This window comes from Tripterygium wilfordii, chromosome 21 (assembly GCF_013401445.1).
Source record: "Tripterygium wilfordii isolate XIE 37 chromosome 21, ASM1340144v1, whole genome shotgun sequence".
Taxonomy (NCBI): domain Eukaryota; kingdom Viridiplantae; phylum Streptophyta; class Magnoliopsida; order Celastrales; family Celastraceae; genus Tripterygium; species Tripterygium wilfordii.
In genome coordinates this window covers 7,906,997-7,934,203 of record NC_052252.1, presented here as the reverse complement: position 1 = coordinate 7,934,203, position 27,207 = coordinate 7,906,997, and the positions used below count along the sequence as shown (strand labels likewise).

Here is a 27,207-nt window from a genome sequence, read left to right as displayed (position 1 = left end):
GTGTCTTCGTTTCTTCCGATCTCCGACTCTGTCTCTAGGAGCAGGTACTACCCTCACCTTAGTCCCTTACTGATTTGGAAATACTGGCATACTCTGCACCTCGTTTCGCCTGGCTTGAAAGTTGAATCTAATAATTAGGTCTTTATTTCACAGAATCACAATGGTTGTTTCAAGATCATTCTCATCAAATGCAATCCTTGGGTAGTCTTTGGACTTTTTTTACATCTTGAAACATGTCCCTTGCAGGTTATTAATCTTGCATTACTACTTGATTGGGTTTGCCTCCTTTATCCTACACTTGATTGACTTTGTTAGAACTGCTTATAAACTACAACTTTTAGAGTTTCAATTCGTTATTTATTAATACATTACTGGCTTATCAAAACAAAAAAGATCTAGTTATCTTGGAAGGCATAGTAAGTTCTCACCATTTTGAGGTTCTACTGAAGTTTTTCGGGGCAACCCTATCACTTTTAAATTCAGCCCGGGGTAAATCAAAATCTTGGTTCTACTACGTGGATTTCAATATCTTTATTAATCATTTGACTGTTGATCCCAAACTTTTTTTTCGCCCTTTTACTGCTATAGTTGAATTAGAATTCTCTAAACTCTATCCAGGTGCTTAGGACAAGTGCCACTGCAAGTGTCAATTGAACTGGTAATGGTGCGGGGCATCTCACTCTCCAAAACTTCCTGTTCATGCACTCTGCAAATCAGAATTCCAATATATACTCTGTATTTTGAACATGGAATCAAAATAACAACCTCTCAGTCCAGAGAGAAAGAAAAACACATAGAGGAAATGAAATTGAAATAAAGATGAAGAAAATGACATAAGTGAAAATCTCATGCACAAGAAACACCAACCAATGCATTTATTCATTATACTTCTCTTTCGTGTGATACAAGAAGCATGATCTCACGTTCAGAGCCTTTAGAACAGCAAAAGGAAGACATTATAAAGCACAACACTAAGCATCACACAACATTACAATAAGATAAAATACCATATGACCACCTATTAATCACTCATGAGCTACAGCAACTACTTGCTTCCCTATGTTGCGTCCACTGAAAAGTCCTACCAAAGCTGCAGGTCCACTATCGAGGCCTTCAGCTACATCTTCCAAATAATTTATCTTCTTTTCTCTGATGTAAGGCAGCACTGCATCTAACAACTCCGAGTATCGGGAGAAGAAATCGAAAGAGACAAAGCCCGCAAGACGAACACGTTTATATATAACAGTTGCCAAATTGTAGACAGGTTCAGGACGATCAAGATTGTACTGAGAGATCATTCCACATACAGCAATCCGACCGTGGACTCTCATGTTAAGGAGCACTGCATCAAGCATTTTCCCTCCAACATTCTCAAAGTAAATGTCAATGCCTTCTGGAAAAAACCTGATTACAATAGGGAAAGAAAAAAGATAAATCATTTATGCAAAACATTTTTCATTTGCAGTTTCCCATTTTGGAAAGAAAAAGGATGCCGATGGTCACAGAACGAAAATATCTTTTATCCAGAGATGAAGACATTAACATAAAGCTAGGCATATATGCTAAACTTGAGTCGTATGATAAAATTTTATTTCACCATCACAAAAACAAACCTTTTCAAAGTTGCATCCAAGTCGTTCACCTCTTTATAATTGAAAGCATCGTCAAATCCAAACTTAGTCTTTAAGAGTTCAACCTGATTTAAAACGATATAAACATCAGTTCCAATACCATAACCGATAAATCCACTATGACACTAACAATGAAAGAGGATTATAAAAAAGAGTAGGAACAGGAAAATAAATCAATACTAAATTACCAATTTACTATAACAAAAAACTTCAGGTTTCCACAATTCCTCTTATTCTTAGTTTTTGACGGGAAAAAACAATTGTTTTGTGGACAGAATTTATCTACTTACTTGTTTCAATGGAAATTACCAAAATATAATTTTTAACACTTCAGAAAATGAACAGAAAAAAAGAAACACCACCCAAAAGAAAAGGCCATTTTTGGCTAAGCAAATGGACTTCTAATCAGTAATCATAATATAAATAAAAACTCTCTTTCTGCTACCATTCTTAGAAAAATACATTTAAGGAGAGGAAATGCACAATAAGAGTCTATGCTTAGTAAATCTCTTAAGGGCGATGAATTATTCAAAAAATGCCCTTTACAGCAGGCATTAAAATTAGAAATAGAAGGTTGAAAATGCTGTTTGAAGATGGCTCACCTTTTCTTTGCTTCCGGCACTTCCAACAACATAACAACCAGTTAGCTTTGCAAATTGCCCCACAAGCTGACCAACAGCACCAGATGCCGCTGAAATGAAGACATACTCTCCTTTCTTTGGAGAACAAATATCATGAAAACCAAAATAGGCAGTAATTCCAGGCATACCTATTGTGGAAAAAAGGAAAATTTTACAAAATGGAATTATGTTTGTGTCAGAAAATAGCAGATATAGCAGGCAGATCCTTTGATGCAAATACGAATTTGGAAATTTTTCGACTGAATAGCAGCCACCAATGAGAGAAAAGAAACATGTTCGAGCTTGCTGACTAGATAAACATTTTGAAATGGGGATAAGTTAGAAGAGTATGGTTCCAATTTTATGTTTTATCTAACCGAACAGCATGGGCCGTTGGGGGCTGAAGCTGAGGATCATGTGTTTAGATAGTAGGAGTAAGTATGTCAGGGATGCCTAGTGCAGAAGCTGGTGAGCCATGATACTTTGGATACATACTAAGCTGGAGAATAAATGTGTTCAGCAGTGCAGTATACATACAGTCCATTAGCGATTAGGGGTGAAAGGATACTGGGTTATTGGTAAGTAATTTTACGTTTACAAGCAAGCAGATGCAAGAAATAGCTAGAAAATAGCTCCATGGTACTCGGGGTGGTTAATGGCTAACCTGAATAAAGCACCAACAACATGTTAATCAACAATATCATACAAATGAAGCCCACCGACATGTATTTGCCAAATCAGTCAAATTTTCTATGAAAAAGGCCAGATGACTTACCAAGAATCCCAGTGTAGTAAGACAAGGGTACATCAGTGTGCTGGATTTTGAAGAAACCTTCAGGTTTTGTGATAACACTGTACTCCTCCCATTGAATTCTGCTGGACCAAAGAAGGTCATCAATCTTGAAGTTAGGATGCTTAGAGTCCACAACCTTGGACACCCCAAATCCACTTATGGGCTGCAAGTTTTTGTTTATCAAGAAATCAGTTGAACCAGTTCACAAAATCTTGACAAACATTGAATATCCAAGAGACCTTTGTTTTTTTTTTTTTTAAATAAAAGAGACCTTTGTTTAAGTTTTCCTTATGAACATGATAATTTATATTCTTTGCATAATATATGTTGGATTCCATTAAAATATCATACTACGTGACTTTATATAATATAAGTCCTCTAAATTATTTGAAATCCAATTATTTTAGATTTATACCATAACTTAACCCAGAATAACAGAGGTTTGATGGAAAAATATTAAATAATCAAAAGCCTTTTCACTCAACATAGCAAAGAAGGATCATCATATATAGAGAGAGAAGGATAATCAACCAATTCAAACGATAAGCAACAATAGATATGCACCCATTTCTTTATTTTAAACTAACTTTACAAACCAATAACGGTATAGAGAAATTGATTGAAATGGAGGAGCTAGATACCAGAACCCAATTTCAACCTAATTAGGTAAAAAAAATGATTTAGTCAATCATAAACCGTAGAAGAAAATGGTCAATTATCGATTATTTATTGATTCATTTTTTCAACTAGGTAAAGAAAGAGTGGAGATATAAAACATACAAGATCAGATTGATTTCAACAAATACACAACAAATGAATCCCTTAATTTCAGAGTCAGTACTTAAGATCATGAAACCCTATAACCGTGGTAGTATCAGACTATTAATTGGAAGATTGTTATTTGCATAACCTTTCCTTTCTCAGTGACCAAACAAAGATTAGGAGTCAAGTGTTTTCCATAAGTTTTGGTTCACTTACAGCGTCAAGAAGATAGGAAGGGGACTCGGCATATTTGGACTCTCCCAATCGGTTACGCATGTAAGGATCGCAAGACAAGTAGAGATTCTTGACCAAAATAGCACCCTCTGGAGACCCATCCGGCACTCTGAGCTCGATAGTGCTATCTGATGTCACGTACAGGTCCGATTCCTTAGGGAAACCTTTCACATACTCCTTCAGCTTCACCTGTTTGTTCCTCCTCACTTGACCACCATCATTAGCCATTGTTGTTTCCTTCTCTTCTTCTTGGCTCAACAGATCAGAGAAGAAGAGACAGTGTCTTTATGTGGATTGATTGAATTATCTCTTTAAGCACAAGGGAATTTTGTAAAAATGACCCTCTCAAAAAGTCAAACCAGAGAAATGACCCACTTTTTTATAAACCGCAAAAATGATCTAGTTTTATATTGTAAAGACCAAATTATCCTTAGAAAACATAACCCACCCTTTGGCTTTTCCCCTTCCCACGAAAACCCACTTCTTTCAAACTCATTTTGCTCGACGGGCTGCTCGACGATTACCGTACAACTTCCGATCATCAGTTTTTGGCAACAGATAAGAGATTTTTCCCCCTCTGAGGTTAGTATCTTACTGGCTCAGTTTTCTGCCTAACATATACTCGATTTTAACTTGGTATTACATGAAAAAGTTTGCATTTTGGTACATACCTATGACCGGCTTGGGTTTTTGGTGAAACTCTGTTTAATTGGGTGACGTTGTGGGTGAAGTCTTGGGTTTTTGGTGGTGCTTGCATGCAGGTGGTCGGACATTATCTGTGTTCCAGTATTCTTAACTTTGTAGTCGAGCATGTATGTTCTGTAGTCAAGCATAATTATTGTGTAGGTCGAGCATTAGTCGAGCAGTTTTATTTCGGTCGAGCATTATGAGTGTTCCAGTTTTCTTAACTTTGTAGTCGAGCATAGCATAACTGTTATAGTCGAGCTTAATTGTTGTGTAGGTCGAGCATTAGTCGAGCAGTTTTATTTAGGGTCGGGCATTATGTGTGTTCCAGTATTCTTAACTTTGTAGTCGAGCATAGCATAATTGTTGTAGTCGGGCTTAATTGTTGTGTAGGTCGAGCATTAGTCGAGCATAGTAGAATTGTTGTAGTCGAGCATTGTTGTTGTAGTCGAGCATTTAATGTTGTTAATTTTATGTGGTCGAGCATTTTTATGAAACTGTGGTCGAGCATATTTATTTTTGTGGTCGAGCAAATGTGTTTTTTTGGTCGAGTATGATGATTGAAGTGAATATTAATTTGGTTATTGTATTTCTTTTCAGATAGACAATTTTTCAAAGAAATGGATTACATGATTGAAATGAAAAATCATTTCCCAGGTAAGGTTAGTGTTTTTTCAAATATATCTGAATCCATAAGCAAAATCAAAAGGAAGCTTAGTGAGGATCAACTGGAGATGTTTAGGAGAACATGCTTTGGCATGTTTCTGGATGTGGGGCACATGAATTTCTCTGGCCAGTTGGTACATCAAGCTCTACTACGACAAGTTGTAAACTCTGCTAAAGAAGAATCTGGTGTGATATTATTCAGGTTCAAATTTGCTGGAAAGAGGGCAACATTTTCTATTGCTGAATTTGCTCTTATCACTGGTTTGTTATGTGGTGATGTCCCTCCCCTGTCTAGCTTGATTGACACTTCTGTGCATAGGATTAGAGACTTGTATTTTGGTGGAAATAAGAGCATTGGTAGAAATAAGTTAGATGAAGTTTTCATGAGTTGTGATCCTGAACCTGGAAAGGAAGAAGATGTGTTGAAGCTAGCTCTGGTATATTTTTTGGAGTCTGTTTTACTGCCTAGGGAGCGTAGTAGGAACATAGATATCCAGTGGTTGCAATTGGTTGATAATGTTAATGTGTTTAATAAGTATCCATGGGGATCTGTGAGCTATGCACGTACTGCAAAGTCTCTTGCATCTGTCATGGTAGGTCGTGCTGAAAAATTTAAAAAAAGATCGACAAAGATGGAAAAGTACAGCATATATGGATTCCCGCTAGTACTTCAGGTAGTACTTAAATTATTTTGAAACAAGTTTATGCTTTGTTTGTTGTGAATATATCTTTGAAAAATAATGTTGTTTGCAGATATGGCTTTATGAAGCGGTGCCGCGCATCGGTATGTCTTACACAAATGTGAGGGAAGAAAACCGGTTTCCCCGAATATTGAACTGGAGCAGCACTGCCACTCCAGAATCTAATGCTATTGTCTCCAATATTTTTGATATGAAAAAGGTATATATTGCATGGTATATATTGCATGATATATATATATATATATATATATATATATATTAATGTTTTCCATGCTTATTTGTTACAGCTAGAAGTGCATGATACGCTTGTCCCTACTGATTTAGAGTTAGGGCAGGAATATTTGAGTAGTATTGGGATCCCCAAGTTAAAGGAGACGACCAATGTTGTGGGGAGCTCCAAGACAAAGAAGAAGAGCTCAAAGAAGAAGAGCAATGTAGCGGATGAGGGCAATGTTGCGGTGGATGCGTTTGAGAATTTGTTTGGAGATGAGGACAATAATCGCCACAACCCTGAGATTGAGCGGGAGGATGATCCAATGGGAAGAGTAAGTTTATTCTTTGTTTTTTTATGTTTTTTTGTGGTCGGACATTAATTCTTTGTTTTGTTCTTAGATTAATTCATTTGTTCACATTTTTTTTCAATGTGCAGGTTATTGAGAAGTTACTTGGGATGGAGAAGTTGTTGATTGAGCAGAAAAAAATAAATAGGTTGTTGAGGAATGAGGTTACAACTTATTTTGATGCATTTTTCCAGTCTGTGGAGGATAATATGAAGACAGTAGTGGAATTTAGAATAGGAACTAACATGGAGGTGGATAATGAGGTTCTAAGTGATGAGATTGAACCTCAAAACAAGGGGTTGGAGAATAAGGAGAATGATACGAAGGAGGAGGAGGATAAGGTGGAGGAAAATGAGGAAAAGGTGGAGAATGAGGAGAAGGAGGATGATGTAGTTCAAGTAAAAGAGAATAAGGAGAAGGAGCCGGAGCCGGAGCAGGAGCAGGAGCAGGAGTAGGAGCAGGAGGAGGTGGAGGAGGAGAAGGTGGAGAAGGAAGAAGTTGGAGTTCAAGTAAAAGAGAATGAGGAGAAGGATGAGAATAAGGAGGAGGAGGAGGAGGAGGATGAGGAGGTGGAGGAGGAGGAGGTGGAGAAGGAAGAAGCTGGAGTTCAAATAAAGGAGAATGAGAAGAAGGAGGAAAAGGATGAGAATGAGGAGGTTATAGTTGGAAGAAATGATGCGGAGTTGCCAAGTATGGAGCTGGAAGCTGTGGATTAACTATTAGAGCTTTCAAAGCATCGGTTTACACCAGAGAAGATAAACAAGGACTCTGAAGGAGTGGAGGAGATTAGAGAGTCTCAGTTTCCCACGGCTACACCAGGTGGGACACGCAAGTACACCAGAAATAAGAATAAGCGTGCGAAGAGGCCTGGACCACAAACAAAAACACCATTTACCTCCCCCAGCTTCAAGAGGAGGAAACTTATGGTGGAAAATGAGACAGTTAATCCATTGACAGACGCTCCAATATTACAGTTGAAGCGAGCGTATCCAAAGGAATGGGCACGCGATTTACTTGCTTTTATGAAAGACAATACACTTGAAAGTAAGTTGATAAGTTGGGAGCCATGTCAAGTAGACAAGAATTGGTTTGTGGATGCCATCAGACCAGAAACCTGGTTATCGGACAAGGTAATTATTATGTACTGAAAATTTTTATTTTGAAAAGATATATGATGAAAATTTATTTAACATATTCATAATCTTTATGTAGCACCTTGATGTGGCAATGTACCATATTCGTAGAAGGATTGCCAATAACCCTGAAGTTTTTAAGAAGAAGTCTGCAGTGCTCGACAGTTTTTTCTTTGTAAGTATATTTCCAACTAGTTAGACCATAACTTTTGTAAAGTATATCAATAGCTACTTTAACCTATTACAAACTGAACAGGTCCGGGTTACGCAGGCTTTCATACTTTTCAATGAAAGCAAGGATTGTTCTTGGGACAATGATAATCTGATTTTGGACTATGTAATAGGAGAAAGTCCAGTGAAATCTGTGTCTTGGTCTAACGTAGACTACGTTTACTTCCCTGCCAACTTCAACAATGCACATTGGGTGGCTGTGGAGATGATCTTGGGGGAAAGACAGATTAACGTGTATGACTCACTTACAAGCTGCACAAAAATTCCAAAATTTAATGAATTAATGCAGCCCTTGAAGTTGATGATGCCATACATATTAAGAGCAGCAGCGATAAATGATGAAAATCTCTCTCCCTGGAAACTTAAAAGGGTACCATCCTGCCCTCAGCAAAATAATGGGTAAGTTAAGTTCAAATTCTGTGTGTAATTGTAGTCCATGTTACATGAGTTAGTTAGGACATTAACATATTTTTTTATGACAGAGGAGATTGTGGCATGTTCACCATCAAGTTCATTGAAGTATTAACTGCAAGCATGCCAGTTAGTCTGATAACTCAAGAGGACATGGTATTCTACAGAAAAAAGTTCACTATGGAGGCATGGGGTGGAGAATTTTTAATGTAAATATGCTTAGTCGAGCTTATATTTACTTAGTCGAGCATGTATGTTCTGTAGTCGAGCATGTATTGTCTTAGTCGAGCATTTGTTTTCTTTAGTCGATCATTTGTTTTCTTTAGTTGAGCATTTTTTAAAGTAGTCGAGCTTATGATCTTTAGTCGAGCATTTGTTTTCTTTAGTCGAGCATTTTTATGTAGTCGAGCATCTGTTTTCTTTATTAGATCATTTGTTTTCTATAGTCGAGCATTTGTTTTCTTTAGTCGAGCATTGATGTTCTGTAGTCGAGCATCTGTTTTCTTTAGTCGAGCATGTATTTTCTTAGTCAAACATCTGCTTTCTTTAGTCAAGCAAACTCAATATGCTTAACTACACAGATGCTATGAGTAGATAATGTGTTCGTTCAGAACTTCACATGCACTTGAGAAACATATGGAACAAAATTACTCAGAATATAGATGTACTCGCTTGTCAAAAGTGATATGAAATGTTCACCAACGAACCTCTCTTCAGACTTGCGATAACGAAGATCACAAATAACTCAGAACCCGAACCTGATCTGGCTTTTTCGAGCTCTATAGAACAAATAAGATGATGAGAAATAGCCGATCAAGTGCAGATAAGATGATGAGAAATAGCTGTTAAGAGGGTTATGTGTATTCTGGTATTGTGAGTGGAAGAAAGGATATTTCAACATTAGGGGTATTTGGGTCCAAAAAATTACAAGGTAGGTCATTTTTGCGGTTTATAAAAAAATGGGTCATTTCTCTTGTTTGACTTTTTGAGAAGGTCATTTTTACAAAATTCCCTAAGCACAACAAGCTCCTCCATTTATGGTCCCATTTTCTGGGTCAACGTCTCTCCAAACTAGACTAAAATTTCGTATTAAAAACTAAAATTAATATTAAAATATTTTATTATATCTTCTTTTGAAACCCATTACAAAAAAAAGTTCATCTAAATGCACCAACTTTTTTATACTATACACCCCTTTTTTTCTATATACACCCCTCCAGTTCTATCATTGATGTCATCTCTTTTATATTTTTATATTTTTTAATTTATTTGGCTCAAAAACAATAATATTAGAATTTTTATTTTAATACTTTGTACTAATATTTTGTTATATGTTTCTAACTACATCAATTATAAATTTTATGGTGTGAATTTTTTTGTATTTTTGTAATTATTTTAGTTTTAATTTTTATGATGTGAGTTTTCAAGTATGTTTGTAATCATTTCAGTTTGAATTAAAATTTGTATGATGTGAATTCTTTTGTATGTTTGTAATCATTTTAGTTTGAATTAGAATTTTTTGTATAATATGAATTCTCTTGTATGTTTGCAATTATTTTAGTTTAAATTTTTATGATGTATATTTATTATATGTCATTTATTATTATATTTATGTTAAATTACTGTAATACCCTTTTTAAGTACTATAAATACATGTCTTTAGTATTATTTTCTTTACATCTTTTTTTTTGGTATGTTCTACTCTACATTTTTTTTGTAGATTAATTACTCGTCCACTACAATTTAAGTAACTTATTTATAATATTTTTCTAATGTTATGGATAGTTATATAAGATTATGGGCTAAAGATTTAAGATTATCTAGTGGAGGATCAAGTGAGGTATTTTCATACATTATTTTTTGTATAACTTTTTTAAAAAAATTACACACACATACAGACCCTTGAACTCGACAAAACTTATAAGGTCTAAGAAATGCAATTGCCCATTTCGATTGAAAAGAATGAAGTTGGAAACCAATGATGATTGGATGATCAGGATTGTTAGTGGAATTCATAATCATCTAGCAACAATTTACATGGAATGACATTCGTTCGCTAGTAGACTCTCAACTGAGGAAAATGATATCATGATTGATATGTCAACGAATTTGGTAAAGGCATGCAACATATTGTCTACACTAAAGAGCAAAGATCCAGAGAATGTCTCCACTATAAAAACAATCTACAATGCTCGTCAAGAGTGTCGAGTTGCAGAAAAGGCAGGTAAGTCTCAAATGCAACAACTTCTCTATAACTTGAGCGAGCATGAGTATAAATATTTCTATCTGGCTAATGATGATACTAACGAACTCCTAGATTTATTTTTAGCTCATCCATGCTCATTAGACATATTGCGTGCCTTTCGATTTGTTGTGTTCATGGATTCCACTTACAAGACAAACATGTTTCGTATGTCACTTTTTGAGATTGTTGGCGTAACATCAACCGAGAAGACATTTTCTGTAGCATTTGTCTTGCTCGAATCAAGACGAGGACGACAAGTTCCATCATCAACTTATGTCAACCAATTTCTCCTAATACTGAGAAGATATGTTGTGAATGTCATCGATGTTACAGTTGACGATAATTGTGGGTTCAAAGCTATTGTTGGCTTGTTAGGTCTCGAATGAGGTGAATTTGCTTGGTCTTTTGTTAGGCGTGATTTAATTGAAGAGTTAAGGGTATTTTGGGAAGAGTATGTATCTTTGTTTGACAGTTATGAGCGGGCATGTTATATTCACAATGCACTTGCATTTTTCGAGACAAATAAATCAACATCAATCAACTGTTGGATGAATATGTCTAATATAGGACACCTTATCGCATCAAGGTATAACATCATCTTGCATCTCATAAGCGATGTACAATCTTTGACTTTTTTACAATTGCGATCCATCCCACATTCACATGCAGAACGTAGCGTTATCACTATTGGATATGCGAATGGTAACCATTTTGTTCAGGTATTCATGAGTGAGAATTATTTGATGTCTTCTATTATGATCCAGTGGTTTTCATACAAGTATGATTATGCCAAAAAATGAGTGGCACCATATAAGAAACAACTCCATCATTATGAGAAGCTTGTCCATTCGATAAATGTATCTTAACCCATTGTAGACATAACCTCTGATTAATGTGCTTTTGTATTGATAATAATATTATTTTTTGAACTAAAAAAATTTAAAAATGATAATAAAATAAATTAAAAATTATAAAAATATGAAAAGATGTGTGGTCAATGGTGGGATTGGGGTATGTAGAGAAAAAACAAAAAAATAATTAAAGGGGTGTATAGAATAAAAAATGGAATGCATTTAGAGTTTGGCTTACAAAAGCGAGACATATTCCAGATTTTTGTCTCTCACTTTCATGAAAAAAATATTAAAACATTCGTCATGGATCTGCACATATGATATATAATAATTTTGTTCAAAAAAAAAGATATATAATAATTCAAATTCCAACAAATAAATAAAGTAAATAGATATGGATAAAATATAAGGATAGTCTAAATCATGTGGCATGAATCAATTGGCACACCATTGACACGTCAGCCGTGCTTATCTTACTTTAATTCTGATGACGTGGAAAAGAAAGGGAATGACACGTTTTTTTTTTGTTCTAAAACAATTTGATAGAGAGTGATACTGTCGGCCACCACCAGGGGCCCAGCCCATGATGTTGGTTGCATTTGGTCTCTTTCCAAATTTAGTCAACTCGTTTTAAACATCTGCAACCAAGTTGTTGAATACGATAGGATCAATGGGGTGTTAGAAAGATTACGTTTTTTACAATGTTAATGAGATGCACTTGATAAAATACGAAACGCAAATAATGTTCATTTTCACTCTTCTGTAATTGTTATCCTCTATCGCTCTAATCAAGTAGTCAGTAAAATATGGGACGCAAATAATGCTCATCTTCACTCTTATGCAATTGTTATCCTCTACCGCTCTAATCAAGTAGAGAAGAAAATCATGTGAACAATTTCAATTCATACACAAAGAAATCACCAACGCACGCATTTATTCATAACACACACTCACTCCCTTGTTCACTCTTCAGAACAGAAAAAGAAAATATATTATCAAGCATAAGACTCAACTTATCATACACACCACTACATTTAAGATCACTCATGAGCTACAGCAACTACTTGCTTCCCTATGTTGCGGCCACTGAAAAGTCCAACCAAAGCTGCAGGGCCGCTGTCGAGGCCTTCAACTACATCTTCCACATAATTGATCTTCTTCTCTCTGATGTAAGGCAGCACTGCATCTACGAACTCCGAGTATCGGGAGAAGTAATCGAACGAGATAAAGCCCTCAATACGAACACGATTATATATCACACTCATCAAATTGTAAACAGGTTCTGGATGATCAAGATTGTACTGAGAGATCATTCCACATACAGCAATTCGACCTTGTACTCTCATGTTAAGGAGCACTGCATCAAGCATTTTACCTCCAACATTCTCAAAGTAAATGTCAATGCCTTCGGGGAAAAACCTGGAGACAATAGGGAAAAGAAAAAAAGAGAATCATTTCAGTAAACCAATTATCCTTTAGTCGTGCATTAAAAATTTCCATACATCATCACATAACCAACCTTTTCAAAGCTGCAACTAAGTCGTGCTCTTCTTTATAGTTGAAAGCCTCATCAAATCCAAACTTAGTCTTTAAGAGTTCAACCTGATTTAGAAGAATATAAACATAAGTTTCAACCTCATGACAAGAGAACTCCAATATGACGTAGGCAATGAAAGAGGATTAAGAAAAAAATAGGAATTAGCAGAATCAGGAAAAATGAAAACTCTAACAAATATTTACTTCTGCAAATACAATGGATTTCTACTCATAGGAAAAATAGAAGCTGGGTTTCTGCTATCGTTCTTAGAAAAGACTTTCATATAGAGCAAATAGGCAACAAGAGTCAAATACTCACTGTATCTCTTTAAGGCAAAAAAAAAAAAACACTCAATTTCTAGATGGCTCACCTTCTCTTTGCTTCCAGCACTTCCAACAACATAACAACCCTTCAACTTTGCAAACTGCCCCACAAGCTGACCAACAGCACCAGATGCCGCTGAAATGAAGACATATTCTCCTTCCTTTGGAGAACAAACCTCATTAAAACCAAAGTAGGCAGTAATTCCAGGCATACCTATTGTGGAAAAGAAAATTTTCACAAAATGAGAATTGTTCTTATGCACGTAAATAACATATACCGCAGGCAGATGCTTTGATGCCTATTTTGGTTGACAGTCTTGATTAGTATTCTCATATTAGACTTCTTTAATAGGCATGAGCATCAATCAAAAAAACTTCCTGGAAAATCAGTCAAATTTATCAATGAAAGAAAGCAGATAACTTACCAAGAATCCCAGTATAGTAAGACAAGGGAACATCAGTGTGCTGGATTTTGAAGAAACCTTCAGGTTTTGTGATAAGACTGTACTCCTCCCATTTTATTCTCCCCCAAATAAGGTCACCGACCTTAAAGTCAGGGTTCTTTGAGTCTAACACTTTGGCAACCCCAAATCCGTCTATGGGCTGCAAGATTTTTTGTTTATCAAGAAAAATGCCACAAAGAAGCACAAGATCTTATTAAAAGTTAACAATATATCCATAATTTTCCCAAATATTATATTTGTAGACTGTATAGAAAGAGACAAATAAAATCAACTTATTTAAATGATAATCAACAGTATATCTGCACCGATGGACAGTGCCAACCTCCACCCAAATAGATTAAACCTAAATAAGGTGAAAAAGTAGATTTAGTCAATCATGGTTCAATATATGTCATACTTCTAATCTCAGATTACATAGACATAACCCAATCAAATCACATATTGCACCTTTCATGCAATAGAGTGTTAGAATATGATATAAATGATTAAAAAGAACAAATTTGAGGGAGGCCGTGGTCAAGAGGGGACAATATTTGTTGACGTGTTTGAGCTTGAATTTCTAACAACAACTAATGCACAAGAAATTAATTCCTTAAAGAATTAGTGATAACTAGTTAAAGACGGTGAAACCCCCAAACAGACAGACGAAGAATGAAGTTTCTACTTACAGCGTCAATGGTAAAGGAAGGGAACTCGCCAATTTGGGATTCCCCCATACGGAATCGCATGTAAGGATCGCAAGACAAGTAGAGATTCTTCACCAAAGTAGTACCCTCTGGAGACCCATCGGACACTCTGAGCTCGATAGTGTTATCAGATGTCACGTACAGATCCGATTCCACAGGGAAGCCTTTCACATACCGCTTCAGCCTCACCTGCTTGTTCTCCACTACTTGACCAACCCCACTCGACATTCTTGATTCCTCTTATTCTTCTTCTTGTTGGTCTCAACTCTGTGTGGATCCTCCATTTTTTATAGGATAAAACATTATCATTCACTACATAACGTCAATTCAAGTATTGCTATACCATTAATCCTTTAAAAAAATATTAAAATAAGATGTAGGTGCAAATAATGGTCATTATTTGCCAAAATATAATACGAACAAAAATCCACCTCCCCCAAGAAACCTTATTTGCGTCTAGATTCACGTGACAAAAGGCCAAAATTAATATATTATAATAACTTTTATGTAAAAAACTTCAGAAATATATAATATTTTTTAGTTAAAAAACTCCAAACAAGAATTGAGAAACATCCCGATTTGTCTTTCATTAAAAAAAATTAAAATATTCACAGTATTCATGGGATCCCGCACATTCATACATAAAATAAATATTTTTTTTTGTGTAAAATCCCTCACAAATGACAGTAAATTTTAATATAAAAGCAATTGTATCAGCATCTCCAAAGTAATTAAAATAGAGAGACTTAAAAGGACGGATTTGAGTAAAGATTGTGCTGTATCAGAATTTGTTATGATATATAAAATTCCGATTTTGTGAAGTGAATATCTATTTTTCAAAATGCATAAAATATGATATAATATTTTTCATTATTATTTTTTATTTAATTTTTTTTGAAAGGGTTATGTGTAAATAAAACTTCACCAACAAACATGCCTAATGAACTCAACTGTTCACTAATAACATGCACTCATTCTCTCAAAGAATGACAAACTAGTAGAGTCCAAACGAAACAAAAATATCAATCACCAAACAAGCACTTGATTAACTACCTAAGACCCAGCAATACCCAACAACAACTTGCTGACAGTTATCCGTGTTAAATGAATCTCCTTGTTGGTTATAATCGCCTTATCCCCTTGGAGCAATCAGTTATCTCGTGAAACTCCGCTTTAGAGGAAAGCACTTTTTCCATGGTAGTGTTGGTTGATGGCTGTCTATCCACGACAGTGCTGATCGAATCTATAAGAGTTTCATGTGGTGGATGAGATGCACGAAATAGAATAGTTTGTCCACATCCATGTTCCATACTGATTTGACTTTTCAGAAAGATGAAGTCCACAATCAATGCTCCAATCCATGTACTATATGACCACCACAATGGAAAATTCTTCCACTGTGTTGTGACTTCTTCCATGTATCAAAATGAATTCTACATACACGGTTAGAGCAAAATTCTTCCACTGTGTTGTGATTTCTTCCATACTCAAACAAACAAAATCAGACTTCCCTATGGTATTAATCCAAAGAGAGACTTGTCACTTTTCCTCTCATGAGAACTCTCTCGAAGAAAAGACCTTTTTTATATAAAAAATTAGATAAAGTAGTTTGGGTGGTTCTAAATAAATTATTCTAGAAGTTTACTATATGATTATAACGGTTTATATTACTTGAAATAAAAATATAAAACTTAATAATAATAGAATATAAAATTAATATTTAATGGTGTACACATATACGTTGGTTCTAAAATGCAGTTTCAAATGCTAGCATATATGCTGTTTCAAATGTTGTAACTGTTTGGTTTAATTTTTATTGGTAGTATATATGTTGTTTCAAAAGCTGTGACAAATTACATATAAGGGTATTATGCAATTCATTATAAATTTGAAACAATCCATTATCAAATTGTTCCACATTTCATCCGAATTAGGGTCATATTCAATGAAAATTAAGATAATAATTTTTACATATTATTAAACTTGTTCCATACACATATATAATATTTAGATATTTAAATGTGAGGTATTTCGGATATTTGATGGTTAAAAAGTTGAAATGCTATTCAAATACTTGTTTGATGAACAATTTGGAAATGTTACTTTGAATGGTCTCTCAAGTGGGGGCATAGTATAGAAGTTATGATACATTTATTGTTGAATAAATAATCTATAAATTGTCAAAAAATAATATTTGAATAGGTAAAATAAAAATATGTTAATTCTGATACGAGTGATTTTAAATTTTTTAAGAGCATTTTGCATTGGTTACTCTAGACCACGATCGGTTGCTACAATAGCGAGAGACCCGTATAGATTTTCATCAAATCTCACTTGTATTGGTATCTGTTCGGAATACATAAAATTCAGACGTCGGGCTCTCGTCAATAGCTTTGGCGCACTCCTATCGAGTCTGAAAGATTAAAAGATATTATTCTATTGTCTCGGTTTTGTTATAGAATTGTCGAAATGGTTTTTTATGTAACAATTTTTCATTCAGAAATCATTTACTATTGTTTTTTAATAAATATTTTTAATTTATTATTAATTGTTTTTTACTAATATATTTTATTTATAATTAATATTAATCATTTTTTCTAAAATTAATATATAAAACTAGAATATATTTCATAAAAATTTTAATTCTTACTTGAAATCATATAATATACATAAGGAATAATTAAATAAAAAGAGACTAATATTTTAATGTTGTACAGATTTATAATAGAGATATTGATGGAGTGATTGTTGCATAGAGAAATTATAAACGATCAAAAAGTGGTATTTTATAGATAAAATAGAGAATCTATTAAGAGATATCAATGTGAATGCTCTAAGATAGGACATGATTGGATTTTGTCAAAAACTCAAAATAAAAATTAAGGTAGTTTGTTTACATAAGCAAACATGTTAGTGATCCCAGTAATCAATCATGTCCCTTGATTAATGTATACCAGAATTTTATGGATCCCTACATTTACATCAATCAATGGTTAAGATTGATTATTGGGATGACAGAGATCCTATTTACTGGGATCCCTATCACTTCTGTTACAGAAGAATTTGTAAATTTTTTTTATTATTTTTCTATATATTCTGTATGTATATTTAGTTTTAAAATTTAAACTAAAATCTTAACAGTTATCACTTATCATCTCAATAGCATGCACATTAAAAGTTTAAAAAACAGAGATCATGATTTTGTTTAAAAAAATTTATAAGCTATACATTAAAAAATTAACTATTATTCTGATAATAAATACCAAAAAAATTATGATTTTTTTAATAAAAAATATGATTTTTCTCGAGCCTAAACTCCATGCGTAGATCCTAACTTAAAATAGTGGTCAGGCCGGACTTGAACCTTAAGGCTCCGTTTGGAACTCCGTATGTGATAGTATAATTTTCCTATCTAATGTATAATTTAATCCTTGTATAAGTTAATCCTATCCGGTGTTTGAAAATAATATGATATTAGACTTGTATAGTATAAGATTTATGGTAATATGTCTGGAGTACCCTCAATTAAAGTGAAAACGAGTTTGAGGTGTTTTAATATTATACGTCCTACATCATATAAGAACCGCTTTTGTATAAAGTTATACTATCTCGAGTATTTTAAAAATCGTCCAAACACCCGATAAATTTATTAAAGGATAATTTTATACTATACGAAGTCTTATTTGCTCATCTAAACGGAGCATAATAGGATTGGTGATCATGGTTCATATTTATATTATATATCCAAGTTTAAATTTCTTCCCTCAATTTATAAAAAGGCCTAAAAAAATTAAAAAAATAAGTTAAGAGCTCGCACACTATGCTGAAAGCCTTAATATAATTTGTTTGATTAATAATTAAAAAAATATAAGTAATCATTAAATTAATTTTATAATTGTATCTACAATAGCTGTGATTTATAAATTTTGCTTACATAGCATCGGCCTAAACCATCTTAACAACTGAGAAAAGTGGATAAATAAATAACAATAATCATGTGACGGTTTAAACCGTCGTATAATGTTTTAACAACGGTTTTGTGACAATTCTTAAAAGCATCGCATTTGGTACAATAACAAAATCTATAACGACAATTATAAAACCGTCATATAGGATAAATCAGGAGCGATTTTTCTATCTATAGTAATGGTTTAAACCCAATCCACTATAGTGCCACATACATGAATATGGATTTATTTTTCTTGGTTTTTGGTTATGGGATGACATATATATATGGTCGCTGATGATTTGGATTTTGGACCATCTAATTAATGACAAAGAAAAAAAAAACAAACAGACAATTCATGCCATAATTATGAAATTGTGACACCATGTGCATGTGGGGTTTTGCAACTATATTCCGCAACCTTTTTTGTTCTTTTTTCCTTAGTCAAAAAAAATCATAAAAATAGAGACTTTCTCAATAGTTTTGTGGGGATAAGGGAAAAATGGTGGACAAAATGTTTTCTCTTTTAGAATAAGCTCAAAATACATATGTTAATTGTTTTCAATGGATCATTCTTGAACCTTAAAAAAAAAAGGATAGTTGTTATTGTAAATCCACACCCTCATACATGTCAATAATATTGTCCATTTTGAGTTGTCTGGTTCCCGTAGATACATCGAGCCCGTAAAGATTTTGTTTCTCCCAAACCTAACTAATATAGGCCGAAGCACAAATTCATTGGATCAAAACCCAACTATTAATGGGTCAAAGCGCAACTCATTTGGCTTGGAAAAATACCTTGTCATAAATAAGAGCATGTCCAACGGGTCCCTTAAAATGGAGGAAAAGTCATTTTGAGGGATCACTTTATAAAAACACTCCATCCAACCGGTCCCTCAAACAATCCCTCAAATTAGAAAAATCCCAAATTTTTTCCCAAACTTGGAGAGATTCCAACCTCCCCAAACAATTATTTTATTGTTTTCTCTTTCCTCAATCTCCTCATCTTCTCTTTCCTCTCTAATAAAATAATTAAAATCAAAAGACTTTACTAATAATAAAATATTTGATGTGATATTCGAATGGGATGTATGGACACTTCCCAGATGGTAAAACGCTCTGGCGTCGAACACCGACACAGCCTAGACACGTATTCGGGCCATGTACTTTACTCTTTTTTTTTTTTTTTAGAGGACACGGCAGGACACTCTACTTGGACACACTTTATTAGTGAAGGGAGAGCCTAGTTGAAAAACAGGGGCAAAAGGAAAAATTCCTAAAGTGATCTGACACCACAACCTAGTCCCTACTGTATTATTTTTCACTCCCCATGTTACACATGTCGAATAATTTGATGCAGGACCCATGTGTCCCCCACCTTAAAAACCCTTATATAAAATAAATATCAAGCCAGCCCAAGCCCCCAACACACAAAAAAAACGAAAATTTATTTGAACATCAGTAAAATATTAAATTTACACCACTTAAATAAATATTATAAGTTTATATTAAAATTTTATAAATTTACACATAAATTTTGATGAGTAGACAAAATTGCCCTTTAGTAGTAAAATATAAGTTGGAAAAGTGTGAAGTTTACAGACAAACAAACCCAAAATGATAAAGATCCCAATAATAACCATCTTAGAAACATCCTTGCTATGATGTCACCACACCTAACGAATGCATGCCACATACTATTGAGATGTTTCTGGGATGATTATTATTGGGATCCTAACATGAATAAAATAACCTATAAAGTTCACTTTTAATATTTAAGACATAAATTCGTGTCTTTTAAAATAAAAGGCTCTCTTCCTCACCATCATCAGCAAAATACAAATAGGGTGCGAGTTTGCCCTCGTCCATATTGATAAGTACAAATAGAGGTTTTCTATGCTCACTCTACCCTCATTCATGAGTGTGTGCATTTTCATAACTCTCACCCTCTCTCGATATGTTTTATATATACCTAAAACTCTCAAAATTATGGATAGGGCTTGTGGATACCCGAGCTCCACAGAGTGAGGGTGGAGTTGATGGGTGTCCGGGACCTGCTGTAATAGTAAGAGCATTTGCATTGGTCTCTATAAACAATGATCTGTTGCTATAATACCGCAAAAGTCGTACAGATTGAAGTCAAAACACGCCTACAATGGTATCTGTCCCAACTACATATAATACCGACAATCGGTTATGGTGCAATAAGTGTAGCGATGCATTAATGAATCTGAAACAATAAAATATAATAAAATATTTTAGTACTGGTTGTGAACTTTTTGTATATCATAATTTTCTATTAAACTATTACAATATTCTATTCTATTCAATTGATAAAATAAAAACATTAAGTTAATAACTTAATATTAAAACAAAACTAACAACACAAATGTTAAATTAATAAAAATATTAAATATTAAATTAATAACATATAAATTAAAGCTAAGCATACAAAAGTTTAATCGAAGAACAAGATTACGAGAAAATAAACATATCGAACAACAATATTACTAAGCATTGCTATGAATATTCCACAAATGCTCCACAAGGTCAGCTTGAAGTTGAGTATGCATTTCTCTGTCTTGGATGCGGATGTATTGGTCAATAAAGTCTCGAAATTCACGAGTTCGTAAGTGTTCTAGTACTGGCGTAGGAGGACCATCTTCAGCCTGATCATACATGTCTGAAATGTCGGGTTGAACGTGTAAATGTCGTTCATCTTCAATAATCTTATTGTGCATTATTATGCACGCCAACATAATATCATGAAGTGTTGAACGTTTGAAGTATCGAGCTGACCCATGTACTATTGCAAACCTCGCTTGAAGTACACCAAAAGCACGCTCAACATCCTTTCAGCATGATTCTTGTAACTTTTTGAAATGCCTAGCCTTACTGGTTTGTGGCATAGGGATTGTCTTCACAAAAGTAGCCCATGATGGGTAGATACCGTCTGCAAGATAGTAACCCATTGAGTAATGCCGATCATTGACATTATAGTGAACTAGTGGAGAATGTCCTTGAAGTAATTCTGCAAACACAAATGAACGATCCAACACATTGATGTCATTGTGTGAACCTTGTAATCCAAAGAGTGCATGCCAAATCCAAAGGTCATGTGATGCGACAGCTTCTAATATAAGTGTCGGTTCGTGAACATGGCCAGTGAATTGTCCTTTCCAAGCAGTCGGACAATTCTTCCATTTCCAATGCATGCAGTCGATACTCCCTAACATTCCAGGGAAGCCACGACTTTCACCAATAGCTAATAATCTGGCAATATCATCGCTATTTGGGGATCTTAGATATTCGTTTCCAAAAATAGATTTCAACGTTTTAACAAATATCTTCATAGACAATATTGCTGTGCTCTCCCCGATTCGCACATACTCATCCAAAAGGTCGGCGGAGACACCATATGCAAGCATTCGAAATGCAGCCGTAATTTTCTGAAGTGAAGATAACCCCAACTTTCCAGCTGCATCCATTTTTTGCAGAAAAAAGGGTTCATGAGCTTCTATGGCAGACTGAATGCGAAGGAATAGACCACGTCGCATTCGAAATCTTCTTCTGAATCGATTAGGAGGGTAAACCGGATTCTCTGCAAAATAATCATTGAAAAGTCGTTCGAGACCTTCAATAAAGCCACGATCGATATACAATCGTGGAGTACGTGATGATGAGACTCGCATCCTCTCTAACCTTTGTTGTTCCGCTTCGAATACGAGCATCTCTTCTAACTCTTCATCAGAGGAAGAGTCGAAAACAGATTCTTGAAACCATTTTTTAAAAAATGAACCCATTTGATTGTGGAAATGATGATAGCAAATACAATAGAGTTGAAATTGGAGAGCAAGAATGAAGGAAGCAATTGTTGTAAGTAGGGCTGTGCACGGTCCGGTTAACCGGACCGTGGAGGCCAAACCGTCATCAATCCGGAAATTACGGATTTGTATTTTCTGAAACCAAAACCAATCCAAAACCATCAAAACCCGTTACTACGGTTAACCGACTAACCGGTTCGGTTTCGGTCCGGTTATGATTTTTCGTAAAATATCTATTTTGTAAGTAAATCTTAAAGGATTGATAAAAATGTTTCAAAAAAAATCTCAAGGAATGATATATATTATATTAATATTTCATAGTTAATCACTTAATCTAATGGTACATAACATTAGTAATTATATATTATATATCAATGATCCATATTTAAAGACATTATAGTATTAAATGTTATATATTATATATACCGGTTCGGTCCGGTTAACCGGTGGTTACAAAAATTCCAAACCATATCCGGACCGACTTAACTCGGTTGGTTTCGGTTTTTGAAACCGTTTGACCAAACTCTGTCAACTAACCGATCCAAACCGGACCAACCAGTCCCGTTACCGGTTTTGGTCCGGTTTTCGGTTTCATTTGCACAGCCCTAGTTGTAAGCAACAAATTAAGGTCGTCTCTTTTTATAAATTTAGAAATATAGCCGTTAGGAATCTTTACTTTTCAAATATAACCGTTAGGAATATTTACTTTTCAAATATAGCCGTTGAAAAGATTTACTTTTCAAATATAACCGTTAAAAATCTGTACTTTTGAAATATAGCCGTTGAGAATATTTGTTTTTTACTTTATTATAAATTAATAAATATTATTAAAAAATTTGACTAATATATTTTATTTTTAATTAATATTAATTATTTTGTCTAAAAATTAGTATATAAACTAGATTATATTTCGTAAACATTTTAATCCTTACTTGAAATCATATAATACACATAAGAAATAATAAAATAAGATGAAACTAATATTTTAATACGATAGAGATTTAGAATATATATACTGATGCAGTGTTTGTTGAATAGAGAATCTGTAAACTATCAAAAAGTGATATTTTGTAGATAAAATAAAGAATCTATTAAAAGATACCAATGTGAATGCTCTTACATAGGAAAGGCAATTGAGAGAATATTTTTGAGTGAGGATACTTTTTTTCCACCCTCAAGCATGAGTTTGGTGATGAACACCTTAGAACACATCACCTCCCAAGCACACACTATAAAGTTCTTTTCTTTCACTCTTATGTAACTGTTACCCTCTAATGCTCTAACCAAATCTCTCAGAAAATTAAAGTGATCATCTCATGCAAATGCAATCACCAACAAATGCATTTATCCATAATTCTCTCTCTCTGTCTGATCTATACATACATCATTATCTCTAGTTCCCTCTTTATAACAGCAAAGAAGATATATATTATCAACTATCAAGCATAAGACTCAACATATATATATATCATACACACCACTACATTTAAGATCATTCATGAGCTACAGCAACTACTTGCTTCCCTATGTTGCGGCCGCTGAAGAGTCCTACCAAAGCTGCAGGGCCATTGTCGAGGCCTTCAGCTACATCTTCTAGATAATTGATCTTCTTTTCTCTTATGTAAGGTAACACTGCATCTAACAACTCTGAGTATCGGGAGAAGTAATCGAAACAGACAAAGCCCTCAATACGAACACGATTATATATCACACTCGCCAAATTGTAAACAGGTTCTGGATGATCAAGATTGTACTGAGAGATCATTCCACATACAACAATTCTACCGTGTGCTCTCATGTTAAGGAGCACTGCATCAAGCATTTTACCTCCAACATTCTCAAAGTAAATGTCTATGCCTTTGGGGAAAAACCTGGTGACAATAGGAAAAAGAGAAGAGAATCATTAAAGTAACACAATTCTCCTTGAGTCGCATTAAAGTTTCAATACATCATCACGCAACCAACCTTTTCAAAGCTGCAAGGAAGTCGTGCTCTTCTTTATAGTTGAAAGCCTCATCAAATCCAAGCTTAGTCTTCAAGAGTTCAACCTGATTTAGAAGAATATAGACATCAGTTTCACTACACAATGAAAGAGGATTAAGAAAGAAAAGGGAATTAGTAGAATCAAGAAAAATGAACACTTTTTTTCGGTAATGTGGAACTCACAAATTTCCCTATCGGACAACTGACTAGTAACCCTGAGCCACATGAAAGACCCTACAAACCCCCATGGATCAGTTGAGACATGAGTCGAGGTTCAGCGTTGGATTATAACGCAAGTTGACATTCGCACGTGTTGGGCTGAGAAATGACCTATCTGACAAATTGCGATAATGGAAACATCTATGAGACTTCCACTCACGACCTCCCTCTTGCGCCAACGTGGTTAAGTTCACCATCTCAGTCAGACCCGTTGTTAGGAAAAATGAACTCTCTAAGTGCTAATTACTAGTTTACTAAAAACTAGAGGTTTTCAAAATTCAACTCATGCTCAACTGTTTCCAAGGGGGGAAACAATCGTTTTGTGGGAAGAAAAATATTTTCAACATTTGCAAAATGAAAAAAAATAAAAAAAAAGAAATGGAAAAAATCGTAAAGAAATATTTACTTTTGCAAAACAAATGAACTTCAAATCATAGTAAAAATAGAAGCTGGGTTTCTGCTACAATTCTTAGAAAAATACTTTCATGAAGAGCAAACAGGCAACAAGAGTCAAATAATCACTATATCTCTTTAAGGACAATGAGTAATTCAAGGAATATTCTATACAAGAGCCATAAAATAAAAAACAGAGTGTTGAAGAAGGCAAAAAAACTCCATTTGTAGATGACACACCTTTTCTCGACTTCCAGCACTTCCAACAACATAACAACCCTTCAACTTTGCAAACTGCCCCACAAGCTGACCAACAGCACCAGATGCCGCTGAAATGAAGACATGTTCTCCTTCCTTTGGAGAACAAACCTCATTAAAACCAAAGTACGCAGTAATTCCAGGCATACCTATTAGTATTCTCATCTTAGAACTTCTTTAATAAACATGAGTACGAAAAAAAATCCAGGAAAATCAGTCAAATTTATCAATGAAAGAAAGCAGATAACTTACCAAGAATCCCAGTGTAGTAAGACAAGGAAACATCAGTGTGGTGGATTTTGAAGAAACCTTCAGGTTTTGTGATAAGACTGTACTCCTCCCATTGAATTCTGAATCCCCAAATTAAGTCACCCACCTTAAACTCTGGGTTCTTAGATTCCAACACTTTGGCAACCCCAAATCCGCTGATGGGCTGCAAGATCGTTTTATTTATCGAGAAGAAAGCTACAAATCAGCACAAGATCTTAATAAAAGTTCATTTTCGTTTGATGGACAATCCGCAAGTCGAAAACTTGAGGAATCGCTAATTTTCCCAAATATATATTATATATGTAGAGACTAGAGAGAGACAGAAATAATCAACAATATATATATATCTGCACCAGCGGATAGTGCCAACTCGAACCCAAATAGATTAATCCTAAATCAGGAGAAAAGGTAGATTTAGTCAAATCATAGGCCAAGGTAAACTGCAAAAGAAAGTCTTCACTCAATTTTTAATTAATTTTTTTTAAAACTTGAGTATTACAAGATCAGATTGAATTCAACAACTAAAAAATTAATTCCTTAAATCAAAGAATTGGTGCTAAGATAAAGATGGTGAAACCCCCAAACAGAAAAGATGAAGAATAAAATTTCTACTTACAGCGTCAAGAGGGAAGGAAGGGAAGTCGGGTTTTTGGGACTCCCCCATATGGAATCGCATGTAAGGATCGCCAGACAAGTAGAGATTCTTCACCAAAATAGTACCTTCTGGAGATCCATCTGGCACTCTGAGCTCGATACTGCTATCAGATGTTACGTACAGGTCCGATTCCTTAGGAAAACCTTTCACATACCCCTTCAGCTTCACCTGCTTGTTCTTCACTATTTGACCTACTCCGCTCGCCATTCTTGATTCCTCTTCTCCTTCGTGGTCTCAACTCTGTGTACTGGATCCTCCATTTTATATAGGATAGACGTTACCATTCCGTACGGAACGTATTCAAGTTTTATTTGCTAAAATTGAAATACAATTTCCCCCCAGAACCCTTATTTGCGTCCAGATTCACGAGAAAAAAACTAAAATTAATATAATATCTTTTTATTAAAACAAACTCAATACATAAACATCGTGATTTGTCTTTCACAAAAAAAAAATTAAAATATTCATGGTGTGGTCATATTTCACTAGTCCAATGATTCCAAATGAATAACATTAGTTATAAGGATATTTTAATTAATCTAGCAATGACGAAATGGATAATGTCATCATGACATGAGTCAATTTTAAGCCCTAAAGAGCAACCACAGTGGTTGCATTTTTGCTTGACATAGATGGTATATATTGTGGGTGTTTGGCAGTGCCAGCACCATAGTTTTTTGTGACACGCCAAACAACTTTTACGTTCCAACTCACCTCACAGCACCATAGCTTTTTACCTCACAACACCTCACCACACCTCACAGCACTCCCAAACGCTTACAATGTATGTTGAATTGTCCTACGTAATCAAATTAGGTCAATTATTTTATTTTAGATTAATGTACAATATAAACATTCAGTGATTTTATATTAATATTATTAGCCATCTAATATAATCGTAATTTAGATAAGTCAAATGCTCCTCACAACACCACACCGCACCGCACCACAGTTTTAAAAGTGATGCGTCAAACAGCTTTTTGCGTTCCAACTCACCTCACAGCACCACAGTTTTATAACTCACAGCACCACATCACACCTCACAGTACCTCACAGCATTCCCAAACAAGCCCATTGTCTCATATAATGGGGTATGATTAAAAAACTTTACAATAATGCAATTATGT

The 27,207-nt window shown here is 34.5% G+C and overlaps 4 protein-coding genes and 1 pseudogene across 4 annotated transcripts; 1 reads left to right on the top strand and 4 right to left on the bottom strand.

Moving 5' to 3' along the window:
• Nucleotides 1–849: 849 nt before the first annotated feature.
• Nucleotides 850–4,361, bottom strand: LOC119988522 (NADPH-dependent oxidoreductase 2-alkenal reductase-like). The gene is made up of 5 exons (XM_038833580.1): nucleotides 4,023–4,361; nucleotides 3,027–3,207; nucleotides 2,234–2,400; nucleotides 1,614–1,696; nucleotides 850–1,404 (listed from the first exon to the last, which is right to left on the bottom strand). The coding sequence occupies exons 1-5, from the start codon at nucleotides 4,266–4,268 to the stop codon at nucleotides 1,026–1,028; spliced, it is 1,056 nt and encodes a 351-aa protein (XP_038689508.1). The 5' UTR covers nucleotides 4,269–4,361; the 3' UTR covers nucleotides 850–1,025.
• Nucleotides 4,362–5,503: 1,142 nt separating this feature from the next.
• On the top strand, nucleotides 5,504–7,106 carry LOC119987849. Its single transcript, XM_038832749.1, has 4 exons — nucleotides 5,504–6,064; nucleotides 6,144–6,290; nucleotides 6,379–6,636; nucleotides 6,741–7,106. Exons 1-4 carry the CDS (start codon nucleotides 5,504–5,506, stop codon nucleotides 7,104–7,106), a joined length of 1,332 nt encoding a protein of 443 aa, XP_038688677.1.
• A 5,302-nt stretch (nucleotides 7,107–12,408) lies between these two features.
• LOC119988525 (NADPH-dependent oxidoreductase 2-alkenal reductase-like) lies at nucleotides 12,409–14,873 on the bottom strand. The gene is made up of 5 exons (XM_038833584.1): nucleotides 14,515–14,873; nucleotides 13,808–13,985; nucleotides 13,430–13,596; nucleotides 13,042–13,124; nucleotides 12,409–12,941 (listed from the first exon to the last, which is right to left on the bottom strand). The coding sequence occupies exons 1-5, from the start codon at nucleotides 14,758–14,760 to the stop codon at nucleotides 12,563–12,565; spliced, it is 1,053 nt and encodes a 350-aa protein (XP_038689512.1). The 5' UTR covers nucleotides 14,761–14,873; the 3' UTR covers nucleotides 12,409–12,562.
• A 1,927-nt stretch (nucleotides 14,874–16,800) lies between these two features.
• Nucleotides 16,801–22,281, bottom strand: LOC119987848 (annotated as a pseudogene).
• A 1,112-nt stretch (nucleotides 22,282–23,393) lies between these two features.
• LOC119988523 (2-alkenal reductase (NADP(+)-dependent)-like) lies at nucleotides 23,394–26,386 on the bottom strand. The gene is made up of 5 exons (XM_038833582.1): nucleotides 26,042–26,386; nucleotides 25,408–25,588; nucleotides 25,138–25,304; nucleotides 24,268–24,350; nucleotides 23,394–24,173 (listed from the first exon to the last, which is right to left on the bottom strand). Exons 1-5 carry the CDS (start codon nucleotides 26,285–26,287, stop codon nucleotides 23,795–23,797), a joined length of 1,056 nt encoding a protein of 351 aa, XP_038689510.1. The 5' UTR covers nucleotides 26,288–26,386; the 3' UTR covers nucleotides 23,394–23,794.
• Nucleotides 26,387–27,207: the final 821 nt, after the last annotated feature.